This window comes from Lagenorhynchus albirostris, chromosome 2, assembly GCF_949774975.1.
Source record: "Lagenorhynchus albirostris chromosome 2, mLagAlb1.1, whole genome shotgun sequence".
NCBI lineage: Eukaryota > Metazoa > Chordata > Mammalia > Artiodactyla > Delphinidae > Lagenorhynchus > Lagenorhynchus albirostris.
The window spans coordinates 166402602-166425872 of record NC_083096.1 but is presented as its reverse complement, the minus strand read 5'-3'; the positions used below and the strand labels follow the sequence as shown (position 1 = coordinate 166425872).

Sequence of the window (23271 nt, the reverse complement as noted above, 5' to 3'; positions counted from 1 at the left end):
GTCTCTCATTTCCATCACATTCTCAAATGAGTCCATGACGTTTATTCATTTGACAGACTTTGTGCTAAACACAAACCAGGCCTGGGATTCAGTGCTGGGGACAGCAGTCCAGACACCCTCCCTGCCCATGTGGACTCAGAACGTGTGGCTTGGGTGTGACTGGGGACTAGGGTGGGGGATGAAGGAAAGTGTGTTTTCGTGACTTGGGAGACCCAAGGTCTAGCTCTGGCTCTGCCACCTGGGGCTGTGACACTGGATCAGTCACTTCTTTCCTTGAGCCTCAGTTTCCCCATCTGGGAAAAGGGTACAACAGTCACCACCCTTTCTGCCTCCCTGGGTTTTGTGAGATTCGGGTGACAATTATATTGTCGGTGATGTACTTAGATGGCTCAAAGCTTATCTCAGAGCAAAAGGCAATTGGGACCAAATACATTTAAGGAAGTCAAAGTAAAATTGATGGTAACGGGGGCTACTGTTAACCGAGCTCTTCGTCTGTGCCCGGGGCCGTGCCAGGCTCTCAACTCTAGCTCGTCGTGGCGCTCCTGTCGAGCCCCGTGGCGCTAGCTCCCTTTCCTGCTGCAGGCACCGAGGCTGCAGGCGCGGCTGCCAGGGCTTGACAGACCACAGCCCAGACTCCGATCTCTGTGGCCCTTGACCCTGCCACGTCCTGATCCCCCGGGAGCCACGTCTGCAGTCATGCTGCCTGTGGCCTCCCGTAGAGCCGCGCAGAAAGGCCGCTCTCTTCAGGCTCCAGTGGGGGTCTTCTCGGACATTTATCTCTTTGTCCCTTTCAAATAGTGATCATAAAAATATCCGGAACCCAGGGGCGGAGACCTCTGAGACTGGCTGTGACTTCTGAGTGGATGGTAGATGACTAAGAAATTCTCTCCTTTCTTCTTCTCCCATAATCTGAGAAGACACTCAACAAGTCCGTCTTTCGGTTTAAATTTGGCCAACGCCTTTAGTCTCCGGATGTCTCAAATTATGAATCCTGAGCACTCGCCATCTGCTCTTTCATGCATAACGGATGAAGCTGCAGAGAACAAAGTCGCCTTTCAGATTTGATGTGACCTTCAGCTTCACTGGGTGGATGTTGGGCTCTCCTCTCCCAGGGGGAGAGCCCATCCCAATTAAATCTCTCCAAGGACTTTCTGACAAGCCCGGAGAGTGAATCTGGGCGCATTCTGGGCCCTCGGTGCTTGTCTGGGGTCTGTTCTTCACCTGGCCTTCTTCCCTCTACCACTCCCTGTGCACGGAGTACAGAGGTGGCCTCTTTGTTATCAGGGAGTGAGCTTTTCCCCAGGGCGTACATGCCAGGCCCTGTCAGTCCTTTACACCTAACATCAGAGATACTAGTCTAACAACCATGCCAGGAGGTGGGTGGTCCTAGTACCATTTTCAAGATGGGACAACTGAGGGTCAAGGAGGATAAGTGAATTGACCAAAATCTCACAGCCAGTAAGGAATGGACCTTGGATTTGAACCCCAGTCTGCCTGACGCCAGAGCTTGTATATCTCCACGGCACTACCTACCCTGTAGAGTGAAGGGCAAAGCCAAGCCGAGCTGCCCATGTCCTGTTCTGGGGAGCCTCTACCATGGCACAGATGGGAGCGGTAGGGCCCAGGCCAGGCTAGGTACCTGGGGCAGGGGCCGTCTTCACAGACTGGTGGAAATAGATCTTTCCCACTGCTAGGGGGTGCCCTTGGGGCTGCTCCTCTGGACATGACCAGTTGAGGACTCGGCGGGGCGTGTATCATCACATCAGGGCTCTGTCTTACCCCCAGCCAGCATTGCCCCGCCTATGTTTGTGTGGGGTGGACGGAGGCCCAGAGTGAGCTTTGGTGTCCCTCGAGGGGGAAGGTGTCCTCTGGGAGCAGACTCAGTGTGTCGGGGTGGTGAATGCCAGCCTCAGAGTGCCCGGGAAGGAGGGGAACACATCTCTGGAACACTGGCAGCTTCTGAACCCGTTAACTAGTTTAAGCTGCTGCACAGTGACTGTGCTAGGAGGTATTATTAGCCCATTTTAGAGACGATGACACTGAGGCCCACAGTGTTTATGTGACCTGCCAGCCTCGCACAGCTGGGAAGAGGCAGGCCTGGGATGCAGAGCCCCTGTGTTCTCCACTGTCGCAAGGTGACCCTGCCCCTCTGCAGATTACTTGGAACGTTTAGACAACACAATGTCCTCGCTTACTTAGGAGCTTCTGAGCCCAACACATGGGTGCTGGGTCAAACTGGTGCCTTTGCTTCCAGCCAGGACAGATGTGGGCTGTGTCCTAAGTCCTTATGCCAAGCGACAATTCTGACCACAGCGCCTGAGCCCCAGCACGGGGTAGGGCTGCCGGGACCTGTCTTGACCTCTTCACAGGCCAGGGCTTGCGGGTCCTGGTGCTCTGGAAAGCTCCTGGGCGTGGGCTAGGTTTGTACCACGCCACGGGGACATTAGAAGTCAGAGCTGGAAGCCAGGGAGAATTCCTGGAAGAGGGGTGTTCCAGCTGGGCCTTGAAGGAGGGGAGAAAGGTTGGGAGCTCTGAGACGCCAGGGCTGGGTCTGATTCACCTGAACCTCAGTGCCCAGCATAGCACCTGGCACAGAGTGGCCGTCAGTGACTCGAGTCAGCTCATCAAAGGGGGGACAACCAGCCCAGCTTCCTGTAAGAACCTGCTGAGAGCAGGGGCAGCCTCGGATTGGCAGGCAAGGCTGGAGTCCCTGCAGCCCAAAGATCCACTTTGCAGTTATCGGTTCTGAAGGCAAAGCCACTCGATGGTCAGCTTCCCCATGCACACTTGCCTTTGGCTCTCTGGGCCTCCATCACGCAGCCAGCAGCCAAGCACTCCCAGCCCAGCCTGGCTTAGTGAAACATGTGGTCCACTCTCTGCCCTGACCGAAGATCTTGATTTTCAAAATGTCTTCAAAGCAGGAGTCTAGAATTTTCAGAGCTAGAAGAGCCATAATGGTCCTCCAGCCCACCTTCTTTGCTTATAGTCGGGGACTGGGGCCCACCGAGGGACGGGCCGTGTGGGCAGTTGAGAAGCAGAGCTGAGATGGGAGTGTTATTCTTTTCCAGGGACCCCATGCCCTGTCCCCCATCCACCCCATAGAGAGGGAGGTCCCTTCCCCACGTGTGCTGGGAGGGCTGATGTGCTTGAGGTCTGCAGGGCTTGTGGGAAAGTGGAAATGATTAGATAAGAAGAGGCTGGAGAAAGGGCATTGGTGAATTCTCAAGCATGTAATAAGCATCAGCTCATCACCCGTCTCTTCACGGCGCCTCCTCCAGGGCCCCAGGGTCTCATCTGCTGCTCGAGCTGCTGGTACAGACGCCTGGAAGAGAGAGCAGAGAGCTGTGATTATGAGCGCGGCCCCTAGAGCCAGGCTGGGTTTGAATCTCAGGTTTGCCACTTACTAGGCATGTAAGTGACTGAAGAGCAGTTGACTCAATAGTCTGGGTCTCAGTTTACTCCTGTATAAAATAGGATGATAACAGCACCATCCACACGGGACGTTTTGAGGAGCTAATGAATGAGTTGGTACTTGTGAGGTGCTGAGAGCTCCGCCCACTGTGGCTGTCAATTGCCATGAGGGCTGCTGGGGGAGGGGGACATGCAGGACCAGTCTCACCGCAGGGCTGTGGCCCCACCCAAGATGGCAAAGGCGGGCACTTCCCTGGCAGTCCAGTGGTTAAGACTCCACACTTCCACTGCAGGCGGCACGGGTTCGATCCCTGGTCGGGGAACTAAGATCCCGCATGCTGCGCGACACGGCCCGAAAAATAAAAAAGATGGCAAAGGGGGAGGAGACATGTCCTACCAGCTTCCATCCTGATGCCACCCAAGTGCACGCTCTGGCCCTTCTCTACCATCAAAGTGTGCCCCAGGAAAAACTCCAGAAACTTCGATATCCAGTCAGGATTCAGGCAAGAATACCTTCCACTCTAGCTGTTTCAAGTAGGAAATAAATCTCTTAATATATTCAGCTCACGAAACCACTGGGAGGGCTGGGGGTGTGAAGGAGGCCCCGCAAGGGTTCAGGGAATCAGGAAAGGCTGGAGCCGAGGGAGCTGCAGCCAGTGGCCCGGCGGCTCTCTCCTCCTAGGGTTGGTTCTGTGAGATCCGATCTCACTGGCAGAAGCCAATGTGAAGCCTGCTGGCCAAGGGAGGTGCGAAAAGTGGTTCACAGGCGTCCAGCCTCCGAGAGGGCACGTAGAAAGGGAGGAAGAAGGCGCTGAGACCACCGGGGAACCCCGTCCTCCCCTGACACTCCTGTGGGAGGTGGGGGACAGGGAAACCGGGGTGCTGGGCCAGAGGAAACCTCACCACCGTGTGGACCGTCAGATGCTGTGTTGAGAGCAGACACATGTTATCTTCGATCCTCACGACAGCCGTGTGAGAGACAAGACTGAGAGGTGAAGTGACAGGACCAGGGCTGGACCCCAGGTCTGTATGCACATCAGCTTGGACCCTGCCTCTGGGTGGTCCCTGAGCCGGGCTGGCGGTCAGGAGTGATTCGTTCAGCACCCATTGACTGAGCACCAACCATACACACCAGGCTGGGTGCCGGGTGCTTGGAGCACGGCAGCAAACAAAACAACGAAGATCCCATCCCACGGAGTTGCATTCCACTGGGGGAGGGGGATACTGACCCTCCCCGCTCCCCAAAAATGTAGAAGTAATCTGTGTAGTGCTCAGTACTAGGAAGAAAAAAAAAAAGCCAGGGCTGGGGATAGAGGGGGAGGCGGGCAGCGCTGCTTTATACAGGAGTGGGAGGTCAGGGAGGTTTGAGCAAAGGACCTAACGAAAGTGGGAGGAAAGAGCACTTGAGACAGAAGACACAGCAAGTGTATCCCCTCCTCGGCCCCGCCCCAGGCAGGGGGGAGAGTGAGACGTGAGAGAACAGAAGGGGCGAGGAGGTCAGTGTGGCCGGAAGGAGAGAGCTGGGAGATGAGGTCAGAGAGCAGGTGGGCACCGGGGACCTGGGGCAGGGGCGGGGGCTTCTGACTTGCTTGAGACGGAGTGGGAGGTCTGTGCAGAGAAAGACAAGATCACAGAGGCTGCAGAGACCCCCGGGGGCTGGGGCAGTCGCCCAGGGTCAGGCCCAAGAGAAAGCGGGCTCAGGGCTAGAAAAGGGGCGGGTGGGAGCTTGACAACGGGACGCACTTTCTCCTCTGTTTCCGACGGAGGCCCGGGTTTGAGGCGTCACCGAGTCTGTGAGTCTGGGTCCCAGGCTTGTGCATCCTTGTGTGATGTGGAGGGCTGGTGTCTCCAGGTCCCTGCCGGCGTCAGGCTGTGGTGCGAGTGTCCCCGGGCACGTGTGTCATTCCTCTGGGAGTGTGGAGTGAGCATGTGTCAGCTCTGCGGTCTGTGTTGTGCTGCAGGCGTGCGTATCTGAACGTGAGCATGTGGACGTCTGGTCTGGTGGGGAGCAGGCCTGTGTATTTCTTTGTGCATGTGTGGGTGCCTGCTTGTCTGTAGGGGGCAGCAATGGGGAATGTCTTTGATTTTGGCCCCTTCACTACTATCTAGTTCCCCTGCTTCCTTGACGTTCTACAGAGCTCAGCTCTAATTTTTACAGCAAATCAGAACAGATGCCCCTGGGACCCAGGGGGGTTGGCATATGCTTCTTGGGGACTTGGGTTGAAGGTCTGTCCCGTGGGGTTATCTGACAGCTGAAGTAGGGAGGATGCCCAGCCCCTGGTTCCCGCATGGGCAGTGTTTTAAACCCAGAGGCCCCCTCCCTCCCCAGGGACTGAGTTGGACCAGGGCTTTCACCACCCAGTTAGGAAGACTGTCTGAAGTTTGGGCCCTGCCAGCCCTCAGTAAGAGTCAGATTCCTAAGCCTGGAGGCCTTCAGGAGAAGCCAGGACTTCAGCACTGTGGAAAGAGCACAGAATTAGGAGTCAGAGGGACCTGGGTTCAAATCCCACTTCTGTCACTTACTAGACATAGTAACTAGTTCATAACCGTGGTCAAATGATGGCTTGGTTTCGTCTCTGTAGAGTGTGGACCTACCTCATGATGTCATTTTGAGGATTAAATGAGAAGTTACTATGTGCCAGGCCCTGTGCTAAGGGCTTTGCATGAATCACCTCATTAAATCCTCACCATGACCCTCTAGAGTGGATGGTGTTCCCATTTTACTGAAGAAGAAACTGAGGCCCAGGGAGGTGAAGTTACTGGCCCAGTGTCACTCAGGGGGAATGGGAGAGCCTGGCTTTAAATAGGCAGTGTGACTTCAAAAGTAGCAGCGTGACACAGTGAATATAAAGCCGAGTGCCTGACTTTTGGTAGGAGTTTGGTCAGTGGTGGTTGTTATTACTGATGCCACACGGCTGTCAAATTCTTGACCCCTAAAGGATAGCTCTGGACTCTCTTTTCTCCTTTTAAATTTTAAAGAGGGCCGTGGAAAAGCACCAGACTTGGGAGACTGAAGTTCAGACCCTGACTCTGTGACTCATTCACTGTGTGACCTTGTACTAGTCACCTCCCCTCCCTGAGCTCCATTTTTCCTCATCTGTACAGCGAGGACACTCATTTCTGGCCTGCCTGTAAGGATCAGCTGTGTGCAAAAGAGCTTGCAGCCTAAGTTGACTGTGTCCTCCCCAAAAGACTTGTCCAAACCCCCAGTACGTCAGAATGTGACCTTATTTGGAAACAGGGTCTTTACAGAGGTGATCAATTAAAACAAGCTTATCAGGGTGGTGTCCTTATAAAATGGGGAAATTTGGACACAGGGCCAGCCAGGCACAGAGCGAAGGCTGTGTGAAGAGACACAGGGAGGAGACCATGTGAAGGCCAGTGTTATGCTGCCACAAGCCGAGGAACATCTGGGGCAATCAGAAGCTGGAAGAAGCGAAGCAGGATCTTCCCCTACAGGTGAAGGGGGGGACACGGCCCTGCTGACGCTTTGATTTTGGTCTTCTGGCCTCCAGAACTGTGAGACAATACATTTCTGTTGTTCTAAGCCACCCACTTTGCGGTATAGGTTTCCGCACAATCCCAAAGTTCCTATGAAACCTTTTGTAAGCTGAAATGGTATAAAGCGAAGAAGCAGTTACTTAGCACACATCTTGCTAACGGATGCAGAACATAAATCCAGTTAAAGCACAGATGCTCTCAGACACAGTTCAAAGCTAAAGTGGCTGGAGATGCTTTGATGCTGAGATGCTGAGGGTAGTTTCCTGGAAAGGAGCTTGGCGGTGCCACTCTCACTCCTTGGGGTGCACGCTGCCTCTATGACGGCTGCTGCGGCAAAACAAACGCTGAACGCCATTCTCGCTTTTTCGTAAATGCTAAAATCCTCTATTTATTTTACTCATCGTTTTTGGCTGCGTCAGGACTTAGTTGCGGCACTCAGGGTCTTTGTTGAGACATGCGGGATCTTTCCTTGTGGCGCAGGCTCTTTGCTGTGGCGCAGGGGCTTTTTCTTGTTGCGGTGCTCGGGCTTCTCTCTAGTTGTGGCGTGCGGGTATTCTCTCTCTAGTTGTGGCACAGGGGCTCCAGGGCGCGTGGGCTCTGTAGTTTGCAGCACGCAGGCTCTCTGGTTGAGGCGCACGAGCTCAGTAGTTGTAGTGCACAGGCTTAGTTACCCTGTGGCATGTGGGATCTTAGTTCCCTGACCAGGGATCGAACCCGTGTCCCCTGCATTGGAAGGCGGATTCTTTACCACTGGACCGCCAGGGAAGCCCCCGAAAATCCTCTTTGGATGTCTTTCAGTTGGGGAAAACAGGAACTAACATAGGTCTTTCGTAAACGTGAAGTGGCATAAAGCATACTTCTGAAAAGCGGGCGATACATGTTCCTTGTTACAGCAGCCCCAGGAAGCTAAAACAGGCCTGTGACAAGATCCATAATGCCCACCATTTTTTCTGGGGATACAAGCGTGCACCCCACTGACGCTGTGAAGAGAGTGAGGTTCAGAGAGGTGAGGTCATCAGCCCATCACACAACAGGTGAACACAGCGCCAGGACCGAACCAGGGTCCTCCTGACCCCAAAGTCAGTGCTACTCTGCCGAGCAACAGAGCCTGAGGCTGGAGGCCAGGTGACCGGGTGAGCCTGGGGCAGCCCAGGAACGGGGGCCCGGCCCTTCAGCTTTGCTCTGCAGCCTTTCCCCATCCTCCTCTGAGCTCTGGGGCAGTCGCCCTGCCCCGCCTGCCTCCAGGGCTATTGGGTCTCACGGCCTGGGTCACTAGGACACACAGAGTATCCCCGGCCACCCGGCGCTTGCAGGGGGAGGTGGCAGCTGGTGGCTCCCTGGTGTCAGAGCCAGAGAGCCAGGTTCAAGTCCTGACTCCACCGCTGCCTGATTGGCTTGAGTTTGTCACCACCCCCCTCTCTGAGTCTCAGTTTCTCTGTCTGTGAAATGGGACCGTGAACCAAACTCTGCCTTCCCTGAAGGGTGGTCTAAAGGTACAGTGAGGTCAGGTGTGGATAGAAGCTCAGAGACTGCTATGACGGGGCTGTTGCCTAGGCAGGGCCTGTGAGTGGAGGGTATAAAGTCCTGCCTGGGGTCCCCAGGGCACTGTGTCCCCAGTGCTGGCTGGTGGGTCTGGTCTAAGGCAGAGTGGGAAGGAAGATGGGCCAGGTTTGGGAAGATTCTAAAAGTTCTGCCTCCCCTGTTCAGCTCCCCTGACCTGGGTCCTCTCTCAGCCCCCTAGGGTTGCTGTGGCGAAGGGGAGATGGACTAGGATGATTCATGGTTATAACTTATCAAGCACTTAGTCTGTGCCTAATTTTTGTTTTAAGGTAACTTTACAACAGCTCTCTGCAGAGTAGGTGATGTTGGTCCCATTTTACAGGTGAGGAAACTGAGGCTCAGAGAGACAACGTGACTTGCCTCAGGTAACACAGCCAAGAAGGGGCAGGGCCAGGATTTGAGGCCAGGCCTCACTCAACACACCCTGTCAGCCCGACATTCGGTGGAAACTGGGGTGGGGCCCAGAGAGGGGATGGACCTTGACTAAGGCCACATGGAAGGGCAGGGGTCGGACCTCAGGTCCAGCCCTTTCTTCCTCTTCAGAGAGCAGGGCTGAAGGGAGAGGCGGACACCCACGTGTTTAGCAAACCCCAGTTACAAGCCTGGAGCCTTTGCCTGCCTCTCCTGGTGTGGAGGAGGCCATGTGTTGCCAGGCGGAGGCGTCAGGCTGGCCTGAGGCACAGACCGGAAGAGGGCCAGTGTGGCCAGGCCAGTGTTTGGGCTCTAAGAACAGACTGACTTCTGCCCAAAGCATGGCTGAAGGGTGCCTCAGTCAGGGGTGGCTCAGGCCCGTGGCAATGTCCTGTGAGCATGGCATTCAGTCCCAGCCCTGCTGAGTCACCCCCAGGCAGAAAAGGCCCAACGCTGTGTCAGTTCCACTGCCCAGGAAAGATCGCGAGAGGATGTCTTGAACGCGGCAGCTTTATTGCAGTAAGTTTGTCGATTCAGCTCATTACATTTAATTAGGATTATTTAATTAGAATCTTAATAAAAGAGTAAAACAGGAAGGAGGCTGAGAAGCAGAGGTAAGCAAATCTGTGCTGAGCGTATGCAGTAGACCCAGCTGGGCGGTGGAGTGGCGCAGGGGCTGCCAGGACATTTGCCTGGAAGGTTGGGGATAGGGGTGCACATGTTCCGGGACCACCAGGGCCCAGGGATCTGGCAGTGGGGAGAAGGGAGCTGAGGGCCTGGGGCCGGGCTCTCACCCACCCATTCCGTGTGCCGGCTCCTGGCCTGAGGACACTGGGCCTGTGGAGATGAGTAGGACCCGTTTCTTGCCCTCAAGGGAAATAGACAAGAAGCCAGACAGTTACAGTGCCCAGTGCCCCCCGGGGGGCAGAGTTCACTGCAGCAGCCATAGACGGGTGTCTCACCTGGGCTGGGGGTGGAAATCTTTCTGGAACATTGATGTCTGCCTGCGGTGACACCTGAACATTGAGTTGCAGTTACAACAAGGAAGAGGAGAGCTTCCAGCAGGCTTCGGGGAGGCTCCTGTGGGAGGCAGGGAAGAGTGGAGGTTCAGAGTAAGGACCTGGATCCGGGTGGCTGGTTCCCCATCCCAGCGCCACATCTGTGGGCTCTAGCAAGTTACCCCACCCCTCGGAGCCTCATTTTCCTCACCTGTGAATGAGACCCACAGCGGAGCCCGTCTCCTAGGGCTCTTGTGTAGTTAGATGAGCTGATTCACGGACAGCATTGGACCAGCGGCTGGTACATGGTCAGTGCTATGTGCACTAGCTCTTAGGATTCTTCTTCTTCTCCTCCAAGGTGAGATGTTCGGGGTGGTCAGTTACACATGTCTGGGCGGGGGTCTAGCTCTGATGGTCATCAGTGAAGCCACGGGTGTGGGTGGGCACCTCAAGAGAGAATGGTGGGCACTGCTGCCACCCATCACCTCCACTTCCTCTTTCCTCATTCCCTGAAGGACCCAGTTTGTTCAGAGACCTGCCCCCAGCAGAGCCCTTGCTCTTCCCGGCAGCTGATCCCACGCCCCAGCTCCAGAGGGGGTCTGGGGAGACTCAGGCAAGCATGGTCCTGGCATTCCCCTGCTTCTGGATCTCCGTGAGGCTGGAGAGCCGGCCTGGTTCCAGAGTCAGGGGAGGTTCTCCCTCTCCCCACCTCCCTCCCCCTGCCTCTCCCATCTCCCCCCTCCCCCTCCCCTTTCCTTCCCTGTCTCCTCACACTCTCCCTCTCTTCCTCTCCCTCCTGGGAACCTACACAAGCAGGTGGTTCCATTGCCACCCCTTAGGGAATGAGGGCTGGGATAAAGCCAGTGATGTGCTGGTGTTTTTTCCTCTCCAGCTGGAAAAAAAAAAAAAAAAAAAAAAAAGCCCTGATGTGTAGCGCTTGCTGATTTCCGTGGTGTAAATATCTCCTCCGTAGCCAATTTCAAACTGCCAACATGACGCCACTGAACACAGAGTTAGGACAAACACAATCACCTCTTGCAAGCCAGCATGAACCAGCTCCAGTACGGCTAGATGTAGTCAACCCGGAGGAGGGCAGGGCTGAGAGAGAAGAGCATGGGCACCTCTGACAGCACTGGGAGCTTCTGGGAGCTGTGCATTCCAGGAGTCTGCCTTCCCTGGACCTCCACTGTCGCAGAGTTTTCTGTTGCTTGCAGCCAAATGCATCCCATGTGCTGTGGGGATGCAGAGTAAGAAGAGAAGCGGACCCAGGGTCAGCCTCAAGGAACCACCAGCATGAATGCAGCGGGCAGAGGAAGAAGAGGCTGTGAACTCAGCTGCCACTGTAGTTTGACAATGCAAAGGATCATGCTTTGCATTTGGTTTTCCACAAACTTAATCCTACTGCAGTAAAAGATAAGAGAACTTTTAGTCCAGTTACAGAAAGTTCCTAGGCTCCAGTTTATGCCTTGAGTCAAGAATTTAGGTATTGAAGTTTGTTATTTTCTTTTAATTGTGTCACAGAATTATGAAATTTCTTTTCTAGTGTCATAGAAGCAGCCACCCCATCTTTGCAATCGTGCCATTTTTGTGTTCAATGGCCGTGGCCACTGAGGCCCTCACAGCTTTGCCTTCAATGGCACTCTTTTCCAGATGGCCACAGGCCATAATTTAATTAATTAATTTAACTTAATTAGCTGTTTCACCACTACATACCACAGGCTGCTAGATTCTCATCCTGGATACTAACTGGATTTTGGCCACCTTCAGCCCCAACTAGAATAGATGATTATTTCCTTCCTTTCCCTGAGGGTGTCTTGTCTGAAACCCACCTGGTCAGACCAATTTCCAAACCAGTCAAGTTTCTTGGTTGAAAACAATGGAAACTGACGGTCATTAATTTAAGCAGAACAGGAATTTATTGGAAGGACACCAAGGAGCTCACAGAATCGACTGAGGCTCAGGGAAAGGGCGGATGTGAAGGAGGCTGGCAGCTCAGGACACAGGCAAGGGGGCTGTGTGGGCAGCGTGTGGGTCTGGTGCTGCTGCCAGGGCCGCCTTCGCTGGGCATCACGGCCTGGGCACGGCCTCTGGTCCCCAGGAATGACCCCCGCCCCGACTGTCCTCTGTAGCACCGTAGTGGTCGCTGAATTCAGGGTGGGCTCTTGATTGACGGGTGGAGTCTGGTCACGTGCCTGGTCCTGCTGACCCGGGGGCATGTCAGCCTCTGCAATGGGAGGGCAGAGCCGCCTTCCTCTAAGATTCACCCCACAGGGGAGTCCCCCAAACAAGAAAGGGGTTTGAATACTGAGCAGGAGGAAAAACAAAATCATAAAAACGGCGAATATTCACCTTGGCTAGGCACCGTGCTAACGTTTTGCCTGAATTATCTCTTAATCGTCACAATGATTTTCTGAGCGGCATTACTTCTATCAACCTCACTTTACAGTTAGGGAAACAAGCTCTGAGCTTCTTTATCAGTAATAACCCCAGACTTTTGGGGTACTGTGAAGACCAGCCTGGACGCCTCAGAGCCAGGCTTCTGGAAGGGGTGCCCTAAATGGGGCGTCACAGAGGTGGAAGGAACCTGTCCAGTCTGAGCACTGCCTAATTCTAGATGCTACTGCTGTTGGCCTGCCTGGAACAGGTCCTGGACCAAGGGGGCACCATCCTGGGGACGGTGGCAGACACAGCTGAGCGACCAAAAGCAAACGGTGCGTCAGGAACATGTGCTTTCTGGTGGGTCTCAGCACACGGGCCGTCTGTCATGAAGCTGGCTGCAGCCAACAGCCTGAGGTGGTGCCCACTGCTATGTAAACAGAGATGCTGGGTTCTGAGAAACAGAGGCGTGAGCCCCCTCGCCCCACAACTAGGAAGAGGAGAAGGCATCTGAAAGGGAGAGAGAAGCCAGCCAAAACCCAAGCACTGACCCAGGAGCCTCCTGCTGGTGGCCCAGGTCTCCCCCATCAGACCAGGAGTTTCTGAACCTGAGTCGGGGCAGGGAGTCTCCCCGCTTAGACGAGGCTCCTGCGAGTGGAGTGTTATCTCTTCCAACATATCAGGAGGTCCTGTGTGCAGGGCTATGTCCCCCATCTCCGACTGGGGCTTCTAAGGGAGGAGTGTCTCTTCCTTCAGACTAGGGGCACCTGAAGGCAGGGCTGAGGGTTCTAAGAAGTCCGTGTCAGCGAGAGCCGTGCAGTTTGGAGGAGCAAGACCAGCAGAGCTGGATGGAACCTGGTCACACTGAAGGGGAATTGAGACCCAGAGAGGGGCAGGGGCCTGCAGAGTTCATCCCCCAGGGGACAGCTGTCCAAGACAATATCCTAGGACTCTTGCCTCCCAGCCAGGAGGAATTGGGGTGACAGGGGAAGTGTGGCCTTAGGAATGCAGCTCCCAGAGCCAGGCAGGAGGGGGCAACTCTGTGGGGACCAAGGCTTGGCCCTGGGCTGCCGACCCCACCCCTTGGAAACGCCTCCAGTTGTTCTGTCCTGGATGTTTGCATCCTTGGCCAGGTTCCTGGGCAATTGCCTCATCCCACGGTGGCCGACAGATGTGCACAGCTGGAGGAGGGGCTCTGGGTGAAATCCAGTCCTGCCCGGTGCCGGCCTGGGCCAGGGAGCTGGGACTCTGGGTCCTGGTCCCCGCCTCCACCTCTACCTGGTTGTGTGGCCCTGGGTAGGGCCGTGGCCTCCCGGGGCCTCCGTTTCCTCTCTGTCTCATGGGGAAGACTCTTCTTTCATCAGATGTTGACTGAGGAGCTGGGCACATCCAGCGGTCCCTGCCTTCGAGTATTTTATGCTCCTTGGAGAGCTGACATCGAGCATCTGTAGCAGTTTGTGGAGCTCTCGGCATACAGGGGGCTTCACAGGAAGCGGTTTCATTTTTCTCCGATCTCTGGCCCCAGCTGTGCGGTGGCAGATCCCAGGGTGCTGTGGTCACTTTGTTATTACAAGGCCATCTGTTTGAAATCCCAGTCTCAGAGGCAATTCAAAGCTTTTCCTTCCTTTGTCCCCAGCCACCAGGCTTATGGGACTTGGAGAGTGGTGGGTATGTGTGTGTGTGCGTGTGCGCACGCGCGCGCGTGTGCGTGTTACCCCGCATGGGGGGCTGGCAGCAGGGATGCTGGTTCTTTCCTGGTGTCCTGAGTCTAGTATCTTAGAGTATTTGGGGTTCCATGGTCTTCTCCTGGGATACTTCCCCCCTCCATCTTTTTAAAATGAAATGTTTTATTTTTAAGAAATTGTGGTAAAATAGACATAACATAAAATCTACCGTCTTATCCATTTTTAAGTGTACAGCTCAGTGGCGTTAAGTACATTCACACTGTCGTGCAACCACCGCTACTGTCCATCTCCAGAACTTCTTTATCATCCCAGGGTAAATCCCCCTCATTTTCAAATGATAGCTGTATTGAGACATGATTCACATAACATACAATTCACCCATTTAAAGTGTACACGTTAGTGGTTTTGAGTCCAGTCACAGGGTTGTACAACCAGTATTACAATCAAGTTGAAAACATTCCATCAGCCAAAAGGACATTCCCTTCCGTGAAGCACCTCAACCCCATCCTCCGCGACCAGCCCCGCCCCTTAGCCAACCACTGATCTACGTTCTGTCTCTGGATTTGCCTGTTCTGGACGGTCCCTATAAATGGAATCACACACCACGTGGCCTTCTGGGTCTGGCTTTTTTCACTTAGCATAATGGCTTCAATGTCCGGCTATGTGGTAGCAGGTGTCAGGGCTTCATTCCTCCCTCTCCATTCTTAAGGTGCAGCCTCTCTGGTGTAGGGGCTGAGGGAATCAGGGCTCAGCAGGCAACAGCTCCGTGTTACCACTCACGGCCGGGCTCCTCTCTGTGGATTGATGCTGCTGGCGGCCCAGCCAGTGCCCTCAGCGTGGCAGGTATCCGAGTGCTGGCTCACCGCCTTGCACGTGTGTGCATTCTTCGTGGGTTCTGAGGGGTCAGTCCCTCCCCTCTCTGATTGTCAGTTTCCTCATTTGTCAAATACCTTTCTTAATTTATTTTACTCCCATTTTACAGATGGCCCAGAGAGGGGAGGCGAGGCAGTGGCGCCCAGGCCCCCAACACCCAGCCCAGGGCTCTTTCCTCTACCCCTGGCCATTGTCCTCTCAGGAGTCTGGGCCGGGCCAGTCCCAGGGGACTCACAGTGGGCAGTTGATGCGAGGCCCAGCTTTCTGAAGATGAGCGGCACTGGGGTTCCCACGATAGTCGTGCTGGGGGTACCGCAGCCTGAGCCACCTCCCCTCTCTGCACCCATCTCTGGGCCTGCCTGGGAGCTGACTCTGATTGTCCTGGGGCCCCATTGATGTGTGCAGACGTTCCCCACAGACACCAAGCTCCACAGTGCCACAGCGTTCCCAAGGGGCTCATACCCAGATCCCTGCATCCCATACACCACGTGGCGGGATCTGGGGCCCAGCATGGCAGTGGTGGTGCAGTTTGGGTTGTGTCTGATCTCGCTGGGCCTCTCGTGCCCACTCCTGGGCAGGGCTCTGCCTCCAGGCCTAAGGGCCTGGGAAGACAGAGACCTGATGGTCCTTAATCCAATCTCAGATGCAGATTCACATCCCTGAGCCCCAGCCCAAGGCTTAAACTTGACTCAGGTTCCAGGCTAAGATCCCAAACTGTCCCTAGACTGAGACTTGCCCCCAGCTCCATTCCAAGCCCTGATCACAGTCCCAGACTGAGCCCTGCCCCTGGTTCCAGGCTGAGCCCTTACCAAAGATTAAGCTCTAAACCTAGCCCCCAATCAACTTGACTCTGGTCAGAAATTCAATCAGGAGCCAGCTCTAATTTCAGTCCTGACCTCAGTCCTTGTCTGAACTGTGACCATGGCCACAGACTGATCTCTACTTTCCAAACAACAAACTAACCCTTGACCTGAAATGTAACCCAAGTGGGAGCCCAGGAGCCCATCACAGGGCAGAATTTGTGCTGGACCTAGGAGGAAAGTTAGTGCTTCACTGGGCAGAGTTGTGAGGACTATGTTCACGGAGGCTCAGAGGGGGAGAGTGGAGAAGGAAGTGGCATCTCAAAGAGGAGAAGCGAGTGGCCGGGGGAGTACTGCTGTCCAAATGGGGAGAGGGTGGAAGGACTCCGGACTCAGAATCCATAGCTGTGGTTCTAAGATAGGCTCCCTCATCTATTGCAACCTTATTTGGGAGGAAGCGCTGGCTTCTCTGTTGTTGCTTCTTCATCTTAAAATGGATCCACCTGGGCTTCCCCGGTGGCGCAGTGGTTAAGAACCCGCCTGCCAATGCACGGGACAGGAGTTCGAGCCCTGGTCCGGGAAGATCCCACATGCCATGGAGCAACTAAGCCCATGAGCCACAACTACTGAGCCTGCGCGCCACAACTACTGAAGCCCACGTGCCTAGAGCCCGTGCTCCGCAACAAGAGAAGCCACCACAATGAGAAGCCCACACACCACAAAGAAGAGTAGCCCCTGCTCACCACAACTAGAGAAAGCCCGCGCGCAGCAACCGACCCAATGCAACCAAAAATGAATAATAAATAAATTAATTAATTTTTTTTAAATCATAAAAAAAAGAATCCACCTGCTTTCCTCTTGGGTCATGTAGCTCCCTGAGAGTGTAGTCAAGATATCTTGCCCTTAGGTCTTCTTACATACGGACCCTTTGCCTGGACCACTCTTCTTTCCTTGCCCACTCCTGCATCCCCAAAGCGAAATGCCCCTTCCTCTAGGCAGCCTTCCTGAAGTGCTTTGTGGTAGACAGAACATGAGCCCTGATCACCCTTCAGTGAAAGATTTGGTGCCCTGGGTCTGGAGCGCTGTCTGCAGGCAGCCTTCACATTTCAGCGGTCACCCGCTTCAGGGCTGCCCACATCCAGTGACTGATGAGGGACTGATGGCAGGAGGAGAATCAAAGACCTCCTTGCAGCCATCTCTGACCAACTCCAGACAACTCCCTTCCTGCCCCTCCCTTCCTGCCCCTCCCTTCCTCAGGTGTTGATCTCAGAACACTCCCCGCTAAGCACCTACATGCTGACCTCCATCTCAGATTCTGCCTCCAGAGAACCCAGCCTGTGACACCCGCAGGCCAAGTCCTAAATTACACCCATGGCACTTGGTCACCTCCTTTAGAAAACTTATGAGAATGTAGAGTCCTTCCTTTTTCCTGTCTCCTTGTACTGGAATTGTCATGCAGAGGGCATGGACACAGCAGTAGCAGCACACGGTGCATATGGAGATCACAGGGGGAAAGCTCAGAGGCAGAGACGTAGTAGTGTCTGCAGTGCCCTGAGCTCTCATCATCCCCCTCCTGGGTTCTCAGCATGGCAGGCACGTCCTCCACAGGGCCAGTGCTGCTGCAGAGGGGCCTGCCCCAGCCAGCCAGCTGGACACGCAACCGTCACCAAGAGAAAGGACCCACTCCGGACTGTTGGCCAAAGAGGTAAGAGGGAATGCGTAATTTCTCTAAGTAACAAGAAATACAACAAGGGATGTCTGGGTGTTAGTGACACTAGGGAGTATGCTTGCCAAGGCCCAGGGCTGCACCCCAAGGACGCGGAAGAGTCTTGAAGAGTGTCAGCAGGCAGGAACACGGATACGCACCAAAGCTGGGGTTGGCTGTTGCCTGCAGACGAGGCTGGTGCAGCCCAGCCAGCTCTCTGCTAAGCTACCAGAAGTGGGAAGAAAATGAGCCTCCAAGGCTCTTCAGACTTGTCTCTCATCAAAAATGTATGCTTGGTGAGGGTAGGAGCTGAGTCTGTCCTGTTCCCTGCTCAATAAATTGGATGTGTGTTATGGATGAATAAATAAATAGATCAAGAGATCAGGGATGGAAAAGCAATTTACACTTCTGAAGCATTATGCGAGACAGGGGATAACTGGGGAGAAAGGCTTCTTCTAGAAGTTATTCCTTAGGAGAGGCCAAAAAAATAAAGTCTATTAATAGATTCAATTAATAAACGTCAGCCAAGGTACAGGTTAACAGGAAGCACCTCCGCAAATGTTGGCGGTCTCTCAGGCAGGGCTCGGGGTTGGCTGGCATGCAGGCAAAGAAGGCATCCTCCCTCCTGTTTGCTCAGAGCACAGTCTCAGCCCTGGGGGAGCCTCATCCCTACTGTGAGTGGGGGCCACAGCCCAGATGCTTCCTGGAAGCTCACCCCACTCCAGCCACGCTGGCCCCTTCTGTGTTCCGTAAACACACCAAGCCTGTTTGTACCTCGGGGTCTTCCCCCTTGCTGTTCCTATTGTCCCTCTTCCCCTCACTTCCTTCAGGTTTCTGTGCAAACATCACCTCCTCAGAGAGGCATTTTCTGACCCCAGTCTAAAATAGCAGCCTCTGTCCCCATCACTGCCCATCTTTAAAAGAAAATTCAGGCTTCCCTGGTGGCGCAGTGGTTGAGAGTCCGCCTGCCGATGCAGGGGACACGGGTTCGTGCCCCGGTCCGGGAAGATCCCACATGCCGCGGAGCGGCTGGGCCCGTGAGCCATGGCCGCTGAGCCTGCGCGTCCGGAGCCTGTGCTCCGCAACGGGAGAGGCCACAGCAGTGAGAGGCCCGCGTACCGCCAAAAAAAAATAAAAATAAAGTCCTGAAGGCAAGAGAGAGCCTGGGAAGTTGATAGAATGTAAAAAAGTTTTGTGTGTCTGGATCAGAGTGGGGAGGGGGAAGAGGCACAGAAGAGACTGGATGGTGGGCAGGGGTCCACTCACAAAGCATCTAGAGCAGACGATAAGGCAGGAAGTAACGTGACCAGATCATATTTCTGCTTACCAGTGTTTTCTAAACATTCATAATCTTCGGGAACTTTGCCATATCTGGCATCTCTTAACCCAGTGATAAATACTATTCACTTAATACTTTACATGTAACCGACTCATTTTACTTAAATACGTTCATTTAAAAGGGAAACCCGGGCTTCCCTGGTGGCACAGTGGTTGAGAGCCCACCTGCCGATGCAGGGGACACGGGTTCGTGCCCCGGTCTGGGAAGATCCCACGTGCCGCGGAGCAGCTGGGCCCGTGAGCCATGGCCGCTGAGCCTGCGCGTCCAGAGCCTGTGCTCCGCAACGGGAGAGGCCGTAACAGTGAGAGGCCCGCGTACCGCAAAAAAAAAAAAAAAAAGGAAACCCTTTGTAAACTATCCTAACTTGTGTCATATACACAAACTAACAGTAAAACTAAACCTAATGAAAGCGAAATAATGTTCCATGTCACCACCTTGCTAAGGTTCTGATTCAGAAGTCTACCTTCTCCTGTTAAAAAAAAGAGATTAACATGTCGGCAAGGTGCTAAAGATGAGATAGCACTAAACGGGACTTTCTCCTTGACTAGATCATCAGAAAGATTCAAAGAGGATTCAAAGGAAATATTAATATCTTTCTTACTGTGTGAGGCAGTGTTACTTCAGCTGTATCTGGATTTCTTCTAAGATTATTTCATAATGACATAAAATAATCTTAAACATGACCAGTGGTACGATTTCCACAGCGACTCGCTATAAACCTTTCAGATGTCTTTGAGTGAACAGAAGTAGGGTATGGAAGACAAAATGGGGTAGATGGCCAAGAAAACTGAAAAAGCCAATCAATCAAATTGTATCCCTTCACTCCATTACATTGTAAAACCTATCCATCCTTCCATCTCACCACCTGGACATCCACCAGCCTGCCCATACGCCCACCCACCTTTTTGCTTATCTGCTTGCCCACCCACAAATCCATTTACTTACCCATTGTTCACCTGCTTCCCCATATACCTGAGTATCTTCTCACCTGCCAAATACATGCACCCATTCCCTCCATACAACTGCTCTCCTAAACATTGCCCATCCACTCCCCTGTCTACCTATCTACCTATTATCCATCCATCCATCCATCCATCCATCCTTCCATCCATCCCATACATTACATTCCACACTTAGCGTCTTGACCCCTAATTCTCCTGTTCCTTCTAAAATAGAAACTGTGGCTATGACCCCTTTAGCTGAGTTCTGATTTGGGTGTTCATTGCCTATTACAAGCTTCAGTCCTCCCTGAGCTTCCCTTTGGGTTGTCCCCAAATGGAATCTCTGAAAATCACCTTATTCTTGCTGCCCTTGACCTCTTCCCTTCATACACTCCTCCTCACCAGGAGTCTTATTTTCCTATAACCGTACCAGGGCAGAGTCCTAGATTGTCAAAGATGAAAGGGAAGGTAGAGACCACTGAGCCCAAAGCTTTCAGTTTCTAGATGGGAAAGCAGAGTGGGCAGGTCACAGGATGAGCCAGTCACAGTATTAGGAACCTTTTTATTTCTCAAGATAAATCCTCCGGTGCCTATAAACTACTCCTGCATTTCTAAAATGTCAGGGCTCAAAGCAACCTTAGACATCATCTCTGAGTGGTTTTCCAGATGGGCCTCACAGGGTGGGTGTTTTGAGTGGTCTAGTCTCCAATTCCCTACAGCCCTACTTAACTAGAGGATGGGAGTATGTGGGATATTTTTTGAACAAAGGGTTTTGCTGCTAAGAGGAAAAAAATGTTTAAACTCTTTGTTCTCAACCAGTGCCCTCATTTTATGGACAAGGAAGTAGGTTCAGAGAGGAGAAGGTTCCTGCTCAAGGTCACACATCAGGTAAGTTGCAGAGCAAGTGTGCTAACCCAGGTTTCTTGGCCTTGTCTTTTTCCTTTGCTGAGCATCTGCTGGCTTTAGAGGGACCTGAGTTATGGCAGCCAGGGAAGAAGGAATGCTATTCTTCTAGCCCAGGAATTCCTAGGGAGGGCCAATGATCCCAATCACTACTTATGGACTGAGGACATATATTTAAAAAATTAACTGTGGTCCTCTGGATTCCTTGGCTCCCTTCACTGGGAACTGGATGCCAAGAGGAGGCAAGCAGGGGCACCAGATTTACTCCCAACCTCTCTTTTATGATGACCCCCTCTCCTCAGCAGCATCTCTTTGCTCTACAAAATTCTGCCTGTTAAGCTTATGGGCACAGAGCACACTTTGTCCACTGTGACTGTGGACTTTGCCACTGAAACTGATAATCCCTCTTGGGAGAGACACGAGATGTTCTCCTCCCCTGACGCACAGTGTGCGCTGCTCTCCGCTCCCTAGTGGATGGCGGCAGTGTCAGGGCTCTGTGGACTCCTCCGGCTCGGCGGTATTTGAAATGCCACCTATCGACGTTCTCTAGGAGGGGGGCCGACCTTGTCCTGAGACCCTCCACCTGCGCCTCCTGTCACTCTCAGAGTTTTCTGGGCTCGTCAACATTTGCTGAAGTGTCATCCTTGCTTATTTGCAGGTCAGCTTTAAGCCCTGCCCCTGGCCTTTTAACACAGGTAAACTCTCTTTGCATAACATAATCATCTGTTAAGAGCAGGCTCTGGAATCAGGCCACCTGAGTGCAAATTCCAGCTGCATTGCTTACTGGTTATGTGCTCTTTGACAAATTACTGAATCTCTCTGGGCCTCAGTTTCCTCATCTGTAAAAATGGAGAGATAAAATAATAGGAAGATACTTGGGCTGGGCTCTGAGGAAGAGGGGGAGAAGGGGAGAGGGAAAAGAATTGTGGGCAGAAGGGAACAGCATGTACGAAGGCCCTGTGGAAAGAGGAAACAGAGCACTTTACCTGGGACTGAAAGGAGGCCCAGGACCATGGAGACGCCCTAGCTTGGCTTACTCAGCATCTTCCGTAGTGTGCCTTCCTGTACTAGACAGACCTAGAAGCTAGACCTCTGAAGCCATACAAGCATACAGATGCGATTTAGGTTCTATCAACCATGGACGTTAACACAGGAAGGCTGAGGTCATACTTTTCTGATTTTCAGTCAAGCGGAGTTCTGGGTTGTTTTTTTTCTGCGGCTGCTGTTGCAGAGGGTTCAGGGTCTAGCCCCTTGTTTGTGATTGCTGAAGAAGAGCTGGGGGCACCCCTCCTGCTGGCAGGGATCAGGGCAGAGTATAGTCCTGCAGCCAGCAGTGGTGGTGGCAGCAACCAGATTCCCGGCTTCCCAGTCATGACAGAGGCTGCAGTGTTACTCTGGGGATCTCAGCCTAGGACCAACCTCTCCAGCCCTCCCAGCAGTGTGTGAGCACTGTTTCCCCGTATTACATTCCTTTCTGCTTAAATGAACTGCGGTGGTTTCTGTGATCTGAAGCTGAGCTGGACTGTGGTGGACAAAAGAAGGCCACACATTCTTCCCATCAAGGAATGGAGCTCGTTTCCCCTCCCCTCGGCCTGGGCTGGCTTGTGACTTCTTCACCAAAAGAAAGTGGTGGAAGTGATACTCTATCAATTCCAGGCCAAGCCTTGAAGTTAAGAGGGGGAGGTTTTTGCTTTTTTACCTGTGGAAAGTTCACTCTTGAGAGACTCTCTCCGAATCCAGCTAGCACGCAGTATGAATCCCAAGCCACGTGGAGAGGCCCCGTGTGGCCTCTATTCGACAGTTCTAGTTGAACTCTCAGGCAACAGCCAGCATCACCCACCAGACACGTGAGTGATCACCTTGGAAGCCCAGCCCGGTCATGCCTGCAGATGGTTCCAGACCCAGAAGAACCACACAGCTGAGCCTAGTCAAACCCAGGAATCACGAGAGAACTAAGATTTGGGGTGATTTGGGGGGCGGCAATAGACAACCCAAATACTGACGTGTACGGGCAGATGGAGTAGGAGGAAGTGGGATGAAGCTGGAGAAGCTTATGTGGAGCCTGGTAAGCCATGGTTAGGAGTTTTGTTACTATTCTAAAAGCAGTGGGAAACTGCGGAAAGATTTTAGGTAGAAAGGTGACACTATGGCATTTCCCTTTCAAAGGCATCACCTTGCCTGCTGTGTGGGGAACAGACTGGAGGGGAGCCAGAGAGGTGAGCCAGCCTGGAGATAAATGCAGGTGTTGAGGCAAGAGCTGAAGGTGGTTTGGACGGGAGAGTGGGGTGGGGCTGGGGGTTAATGATTGAAAGGGAGCAAAGTGGATGATCAGTGGTATTTAGGAGATAAAATTATAATGACTTGGGGAGTGCTGGTAATCTATGTGGGCTTTACCTAACTAGTTCCTTCTATTCTCTGTGCCCCATACCTCTACAGAGTCGACAGTGGAGAGAGCAAGGACTCAGGTATCAGACACATTAATCCCAGTTTACTACTTAGCTGCTGTGTTACCTTGGGCAAGTCACCTAACTTCTCTGGACTGCAGTTTTCCTCAAACGGGGGCCATATGAAGCATGATCACAGTAGGTCCACTTGTTTACTGAACAGTGCCTGGCACATAGCAGGCACATAATAAATCTTTGTTGAATGAATTTAGTGGGTTGGAATTAATGAGCTACAAAGAAGAAATGACCTTATTTTTCTCCTCCTCCTGAAAACGTCTGTCAAGGAGGGCTTTCCCTTCCTGCTTGTCTCCGAGCAAAAGCTGA

The 23271-nt window shown here is 53.2% G+C and overlaps 1 protein-coding gene across 3 annotated transcripts in view; it reads left to right on the top strand.

The window, feature by feature from the left end:
• The window catches only part of LDLRAP1 (low density lipoprotein receptor adaptor protein 1), a 47493-nt gene extending 24445 nt beyond the window's left edge, over window positions 1-23048 (top strand). For 2 of the 3 annotated variants that reach the window (XM_060141017.1, XM_060141016.1), the window contains exon 9: window positions 799-1177. In XM_060141017.1, coding sequence (XP_059997000.1) covers window positions 799-859 — 61 coding nt within the window. In that variant the 3' untranslated portion in view covers window positions 860-1177. Of the gene's footprint in view, window positions 1-798; window positions 1178-20419; window positions 20489-22939 lie in introns of those variants that run through there. The other variant, XM_060141018.1, reaches the window with a different exon arrangement.
• The last annotated feature ends 223 nt before the right edge of the window (window positions 23049-23271 follow it).